General features: G+C 37.6%; 1 protein-coding gene across 4 annotated transcripts in view; it reads right to left on the bottom strand.

Moving 5' to 3' along the window:
* LOC109166687 (FT-interacting protein 1) overlaps positions 1 to 7,720 on the bottom strand; it is a 19,451-nt gene extending 11,731 nt beyond the window's left edge. The window contains exons 1-2 of one of the 4 annotated variants that reach the window (XM_019315576.1): positions 7,453 to 7,720; positions 3,057 to 6,179 (exon numbers count right to left, since the gene is read on the bottom strand). In XM_019315576.1, coding sequence (XP_019171121.1) covers positions 3,102 to 6,131 — 3,030 coding nt within the window. In that variant the 5' untranslated portion in view covers positions 6,132 to 6,179; positions 7,453 to 7,720 and the 3' untranslated portion in view covers positions 3,057 to 3,101. Of the gene's footprint in view, positions 1 to 2,821; positions 6,180 to 6,569; positions 6,755 to 7,452 lie in introns of those variants that run through there. The other 3 variants (XM_019315573.1, XM_019315574.1, XM_019315575.1) reach the window with 3 other exon arrangements.
* Positions 7,721 to 8,300: the final 580 nt, after the last annotated feature.

Raw genomic sequence — 8,300 nt, forward strand, 5'->3', positions numbered from 1 at the left:
GTAATTTGTTCCAAATGGCTAAAAACTAATACAACACATACATTTTGTGTTAATCTTTCACAACCCCCATTAATAATAAATAAATAAATAAATAAATAATAAATAAATAAATAAATAAATAAAAACTAAAATAAGAAGACAAAGTTGAAGCTTCTTAAATAAGAACTTTTTGACATCTCAATACTTGCCAACATTGATGGGCAAGAAATTATGTTTGTAAGGGGATCATTGCTCCTCTTATATAGAGGATCTCTCTATTTTCAAACATTTTCAATGTGGGATAAAAATGATCTCAAAATCATTTACAAAGGGAGCCCGTGACTCCCCTTTGTCTTTTTTTTTTTTTTTTTCTTTTTTGTTTTTGTTTTTGTTTTTGTTTTTGTTTTTTTGTTTTTAATTTTAATTTTAATTTTATTTTGTATATAATTTTTTTTGGATTATTATTATTATTATTGTTGTTGTTGTTGTAATTTGATTATTTGGCAAATTCGGCAAAATTTTAAAAAATTCGTTTGTTTAACATTTTATATTTTATCAAAACACCAAAAATATTATTTAATAACTTAACAATTTGCTCGAAACTGCTAAAAACTAAAACAACTCATATACATTTTTGGTTAATCTTTCCCAAACCCCCTAATAAATTAAAAAAAATTAAAAAAATAATTAAGAATCCATTAAGATAAGTTTTTAAATAAGAGCCATTTGACACGTTGGGTTTTAATAGGTTGTGGAACCGTGTCCACCTTGCAAGGTGGACACAGTTCTATGTTCATAAATACTGCACTATAAGTTCATTATTATAAAGTTATATATTCATAATCTTTGAACTTCATATTCATAATTATTGAACTCTATATTCATAATTGCAGAACTCTATGTTCATAGTTATTGAATTATATGTTCATAATTATAAACATATATATTCATAATTTTTAAACTTCATATTCACAATTATTGAATCTCTATATTCATAATTAGATAACTATGTGTTCATAATTATTTTCACAACACTATGTTCATAATTATAGAACTATATGTTCATAATTTTTGAACTATATATTGATTATTATATTCATAATTATGAACTATTTTTGAACCATGCCTACCTTGCAAGGTGGACACAGTTTCACAGCATAATTTCTCGGGTCAATAGTAGTACTATAAAAAGCCTTTGGACTTCTCAATACTTGCCCACATTGATGGACAAGCAATTGTATGGTTATATAGAGGAGATCAAGAGCTCATCTTTCCAAACATTTTCAATATGGGATCAAAATGATCCCACAACATTTACTAAGAGGAGCAACCTTTGTCTTCTTCTTATTTTTTTTTTAATTTTAATTTTATTTTGTATATAGTTTTGTTTGGATTATTATTATTATTATTATTATTGTTGTTGTTGTTGTTGTTGTTGTTATTTTAATTTTATTTTATACTTGAACAATAATATTTTTATTATACTTGAACAATAATATTATCAATTATATTATATTATAGAATATAATACCATATATAATATTACCAATTAATAGATTTTATTTAATTTTCATTTGACAATTACTTACCAAATAAGTTTTACTATAAAAGTTTTGGGGGGAAAATTTTTTAGGAGGATTTTGTTTTTATATATATATATATATATATATATATATATATATATATATATATATATATATATATATAGATTAGGTTGGTTTAGGGTCGCAACGCCAAATTTACCCGCATGAACCGATTTCATGGTTACTCAATAGCAGAATCATCAAATTTGTTAATGAAGCCTCAATATATACCATTCTGATGCAACGTTGACGATTATCAGGACCTTGCCCTTGTACATGCTAAGATCAACATCATTTCCTTTGGCGTCATTTCACTCATTGACACAAAGACTTCTTGTCAATGATATTGTATAGGAAAGGAAAATAGTGTTAAATATGTCACTAAACTTATTAATTTTGTATAAACAGGTCATTGAATTTAAAAAGCTTACGATTAGATCATTAAACGAGTAATATATATGTAATTGGAATATTTTTTCAATTTTTCTAGTAAAATTCGATCATATTAATTACATTGTATGTACTAAGAATCGTCATTTCATATGTCATATTAGTTGGGATGAAGGATTGCAACGTTTTCAATAAATTCTATTAAAAGAAATTATAAAAATATCTTAATTGCACATATTTTACTTGTTTGATGATTCGATTGTATGCTTTTTAGTGGCCTGATTGCATAAAACAATAAGTTTGACTTATTTGACACTTGTTCCTATCATATACAATTTTTCATGTAATAACTCAATCTTGTTGAAAAATAGAAAAATGACATTTTTCCCAAGATCAGACAATTAACTCATCCTAGGAGCTATCAATTGACTTTTTTGGTTTGAACTGAACAATTTAGGATGGTTTATCTCTTTGTGATCCCTTGTCGACTAGGCCCAGTGTCATCAAATTTGGCAAACGTCACAAGACGAGTTTTATTCAGAGCGCCCCTACAAATAGCAGTTGCTCACTTTTTAGTGAATCAAAAGAAAAATAACATTTTTTAGTTCTTGAGTTATAAGAAATGATAACATTTTTTGTCCCTCAATTATACTGTTGACACTTATTATTCAACAATTGCCTGTAAAATAACTTTTTAAACTTATTTAGTACTTTGGAGTTTGGACAAAAAAATCACTTCACAAATAATTAAGAGATAAAAGTAACAAGAGTATAATCTATGGACAAAAAGTGTTGTTTTCTTCTAATTTAGGAACAAAACTATCCTTTTCCCTAAAATTATTACCTTATTTGGTTTGAATGTAAGATGCTTGACACATTAACAACCATGATTACACAAAATGGCATGAGAACCATTGGCATAAACAGAAGGTTTATACAACAAGAGAGCAGAAAAAAAGAAAAGCTTAACAGAAAGGGTTACTGTGATCTTGAATATGCCTCCCCTAATGGCATCCCCTCCAAGACCAAAACAGGATTACATTAAACACACAAAACATAAACATAGGACCTAAAACCAGAACCATGTACCCCAAAACATTCAGCCTATCTGTCTTAGGACTAAAACCACAAAACATTTCAGCCTGCAGATTACAGCATGCTATCTGTCCTGGCAGGAAGGCGGCGGAAGAAGTTGATAGGCACGGAGGGCAGCCTGTAGCGAAACCTCGGGTGCCTCATCGCGTATATGCCAATCAGTGCAGCAATGATCTGGAAAGGCGTAACATACATCACCAGTGCTACCACTAGGCAAGATGTGAGAAAGATGGCTGTGGCCCGGGGGTCACGCCAGCTTAGCAGAGACTGAAACCGTTCCCCCTGGGTTGCAACGTCCCCCACGACAGTCTGAATTCGACCCGCCACGCTCCTGAGGCGATCGTACCTTAGCCTCACCACTTCAGGGTTTCGGCTCGTGGGGAACGTGTCAAACTCCTCATCCATCTCGTCGGGGTGCACTGCTTCTGCTTGGGATATCTTCGTGTTCATGTGGGGCGGATACCGGGGGCGATACCTGTAGTTCCACACCCCGATCAGGAACATGTAGAGGAAAACCGTGGGCAAGATGAGCTCGGGGAACGAAACGAGCATGAGGAAGAGGATGTGCACGAGCACCGTCGTGATGGGGTTCCTCCACATACAGATATCTCCAAACCATTTCCCAACTGCAAACGCCCCCGAGAAGACCGACATCATCCGGAAGAAATTAGCCTTGCTACGACGCATGCTCCAGAGGTGCGAATCCACATCCGACATGTATTCCACTACCTCCTTCCTCAGAGGAGGCTCTGCACGCCCCAACCGAGCTGCCACTATGCTCACAGCCTGGTGCCTCAGCACATCGAGCTGCATAACCGTGAAAGGCCTCACGTAGTGCATCTTAGGCAGGAGGGGGCGCGAGTATATGTAAAGCATGTTCACGAAAGACGTGCAGGTGAAACGAATTGCGAGATGGAGTTCTCCCATTTTCTTGACACCAGTGGGGTGGAGGACTAGTAAAGGGTAAGAATGTGTGTAAACCCTGCCCGTTTCGAGTGTGGAAATCCGAATTCTAACCTTTCCAATCTTGAGGTCTTTGTTGTTGCTACTACCATTGGGGCCTTTGTCTCCTAGCTGGCTGTTGTCGAACACTCCAACAGTGAGAACAGTGGCGGGATCGAACACCTCCCAGGTATACTGCTCGTTGTACTTAGGACAAAGGTTGTCTACAACTGTTCTTGTTCTAACCCACTTATGACCATATTTCGCCACACAATATGTGTCCGGTGAGCCCTTCCCTTCCCGGGTTTTCATGGGGTGAAGCCCGACTGCATTTAAGATTCCAAGCTCGAGGATGCCAATTGGGGGCTTCCAGAGCTGTTTAGCAGTGGGGCGAAGATCACTGCTGTAATGAGTGGACTCGTCGAGAACGTGGTAGCCTCCATCGAGGCACAGTCTGAGGTGAAGTCTGCTGGAAAATTTGTCCTTTTTGAGCTGATCTACATCCACAGCTACTGGCTTTTCGAGGTGAAACCACCTCGAGGGAATCATACGATCATCGGCCCGCCTCTCCACTGCACTCAACGGTATGATAGCCCTTCCCAGGATCTCGTCTTTCCCTGGAGCCACGCGATCCTCCACTGTGAGCACGAGGTGATCTTCGAACGGTTCAGCAGCAACGAACAAGAGATCCTCGTTCCATAGGGGGTTAAAAGACCGGGCTTGTACTGGCTTGGTTTTCGTCACTTGGTTCCCTATCTGTGCCTTCACAAACACATCAGGGAAGCGGTTCTTCTCGGTTGGGAATAAGTCCTGAGCCTCGACAACATTAACCCGAACGTACCACAACCGAGGGGCATGATAAACTTTGGAGCGTATGAGAGTGGATGCAGCTGTGTTGATGGATAAAGCTGCATCAGAGTGCCAAGCATCGGGGAACGCTTCGTCTGCTTGTGTGCCTAGCCACACAGCTAACATTAACTCGCCTTTTATCTTCCCTCCTTTCTTCTCCTCGAGACGGTACCATTCGGGAGCCAGAGGGCTATCCGGTGGAACCCGCATTGGAACCTCGTTGAGATCAAATCTGACTATGCCCACGAAATCGTCTTTGACAAGATCTTTGTCTTTCACTACAACTTCCAGTACTGATGCTTGCATTCTTTCCCTCGAGAAGGCAAACACTATATTCCAGTGAGGATTCTGTTGTTTCTCGATGTGGTTAGTGATTCCTTTGTAGTTCCCAACTCTCACCTCGACGAAAGGATCCAAACTCCCCGTAACGTCCATTGCAGGAAGCTCCCGGGCCTTGACAACTCGAACAAACAGGAAGTACATCTTCTCGACAAGATCATAAGTACACCCGACTGTCCTGTCTGTACGAATGACACGACCCCCCACAACTCTCCCTCCTCCGAGGAACGGGCTAGTCTCCTTGAGCGCATAATCAAGAGGCTGAGCCATCGAAGTCGAGTGCACGTGGACTAGCTTCGGAGGCAGTGGCTCAGCAGCCTTCATTTCACCAACATCGTATTTCGTTTCCTGGTCACGAGGCACCTGGTCACGATGCGGGATTGGAACGGGAGGGGGCTCGTGATGGTGATTGGGGTTCGGGAGATGATGGAAAGTGTGCCTGGCTTCAGATTTAGCATGACTGACCACTTCAGAAACCGATTGGCTATGCAGCACTTGATGAGCACTGTTATTATCTCCAGAAACCGGTGTAGATGACTTTATGGATGGATCATTGGTAACATACACTTTAAGTCCAAGCTCCCCTCGAACGTGTGAGAACACGCTGCGCTTCTCGAGAGGATAGTGCAACACAACAGAATCTGGCAAAGGCACAAACGAGGTTCCACTAATCGTAACCTTCCCAAGAAACGACCTCGACTCAGTTGATCTTATGGTGTTATAGACATAGGCTTCGAGTGCACGAACGTGGAGGGTCGAAGGATCGGATATGTTGAAGTAGAAACTCTCGTTCCATACAGGATGCAGATCTTTTTCCTTTATCGTGGTCCGAAATTTCTGGCCATCAAAGTAGAGTTCCACGAAAGCATTGGATGAACCTTGCCCATCTTTAGGTAGAAGGTTATGTGCACTTACCACATCCACCCCCAACTTCAGGTTGCTCATGTTCATCATTGCAGCTCAGATTTCAATCAGAAGAAACTATAAGAACAATCTCCAAACCTGAACAAACAAATAACGACCAAATCTAAGATTCGTTTAAATAGAAATGCAACTACGATTTATAGATTCTCAACAGACATCCACACAACTGATAGTACAACGTTGTAATGTCAAGTGTTTGTATAAGTTTGTAAACATTGAAAATGCAATCTGAAGTTTCATTAGCCTTGAAGAAGCTGACACAAAGTTCTGCAACTCACTACATGCAAACAGATCAGAAGCTATGATTTAAAACCAAATCACAATGGCAAGTTTGACACAGAAATTCTTACAACTTACAACCCAAATATTATATATACATATATATAAAAACAATAAAATTAAACAAAGAAGACAAGATCCAATAATGAAGCCTGATAGAGACAAGAATGTGAAAAACCATTTACTTACCCTCTAGATCCCACCAAATCAAGATCCACAAAACATTAAAAAAACTAAAACACCATACTCTTTACACCATTGTTACAAGACTAAAGCATAAAGATATGGAGCCAAACCAGTTGAGATTCAGAAAGAGATTGGTTTAACCCTTTTTTCCAAAACCATGTGCTAGTCAACCTGATGTGAACATCTACAAACTTACAAAAATTGTAATAAAAGAAAAAGCCCAAAAAAGCAGTAAACAGTATGCTTAAAGTTGAAGTTCCACAAGTATAGGTAAGGGCACGTGAGTGAGTTCTTGGCCATATCTGATACTCAAGCTGAATCTAAACCACCATATCTGATACCCAGACTGAATCTAAACCAAAAAGCACACAAAGGGGCCCAAAAATCCTTTCTTGATCTTGACAGGGGAGAAAAAAGAGTAGACTCATGCAACAAACTTAGACTGCAAAAGACAATGGACTTTAATACATAAAGAAAGGACTTCAAATGTACAGTCATTACAAGCATACAAAAGCATTAATTTTGCCAGAAAGGTGATTAGCCAGGCAAGAAATTTCAAGATTTACAAAACCCACAGTCCAAACTCCAAAACCGAAAAAGAAAAAGAAAAAAGCTGGAAACTTGGGAATAGGAGATGGTTATTTTAGGGGAAAAAGACAGGAACTTTTGGTGGACAAGAACATCCTAAATAAAAGGTACTAAAAAAACATGAAATGCTCAAAATGAAAATGCAAAATCTGGATTTCTTGGCATGTTTACAAACAGCTCCATTTTTTTTTTTAAAGAAAAGAGTAAATGCTGGGTTAATGAGCTAGTTATTGAACATTAAACATACAAAGGGGGGGAATTAAAACAGAAGAAGAAAATAAGAAAGAAAGAAAAATACCAGCTTCTATTTTCTATCAGCTGAAGACTTGGCACATCCAGAGAGCCAGAAAGGTGCAAAGAAATGGCAGTAATTAGGATTGGGGACGGAGGGCGCGTGGAGTCACCACAGAGGACAAGAAAGGGAGAGAGAGAGGCTGCTATAATGCAGCCATTGCTGTGTACTGACAAGCTTTCTTTGTGTGTGCTACAACTTAAAAATGCATGAAATATATACAAAGATTATGTGCTATATATGAATGTTTCATATATACAGAGGGGGAGAGAGAGAGAGATTCAGCTTCTGACAGACAGGATCCTTACTTGTAGGGTGGCTTGCAGTCCGATTAGAGATACTGTTTTACCTGTCTATCACCATTTTTAAATGCAGTAAAACTTGAGGTGTGTGACTGTGTTCTGTGAATAAAAGAATTTTTTTTAAAGAAATAAAAATAAAAATAATAGAGTTAATGTTTAAATTGAAATATCCATGGCCTGCGGGTAAAATAACATGAGTTTTTTTAGTTTAATCATATGTTTAGAGTTTGAATTCTAAGAGCAATCATAATTGTGAACTTTTAGAGGTTTTTGCAGAACAGAAATTAACAAATGAATTTTTAACTAATGTAGGGATATTTTTTTGTGCATTTTTTCTCTTAAATTTTTTTATGGGACTCACAGCTGAGAAAAATGGAAAAAGGCTGTGGCGCCCATTTAGGCAACATCACTACACGCGCCATCTGAACATGTTACTATTCTTTTTTTTTTTCTCTTTTTTTTGTGAAATTTCTGTTTTTTTTTTTTTTTTCATATTCCATCCACATTCTCTCTCTCTTACATAAACTTGCAAAATTCAAGAAAAATCTCGTA

Source organism: Ipomoea nil, unplaced genomic scaffold (assembly GCF_001879475.1).
Source record: "Ipomoea nil cultivar Tokyo-kokei standard unplaced genomic scaffold, Asagao_1.1 scaffold3104, whole genome shotgun sequence".
NCBI classification, from domain to species: domain Eukaryota; kingdom Viridiplantae; phylum Streptophyta; class Magnoliopsida; order Solanales; family Convolvulaceae; genus Ipomoea; species Ipomoea nil.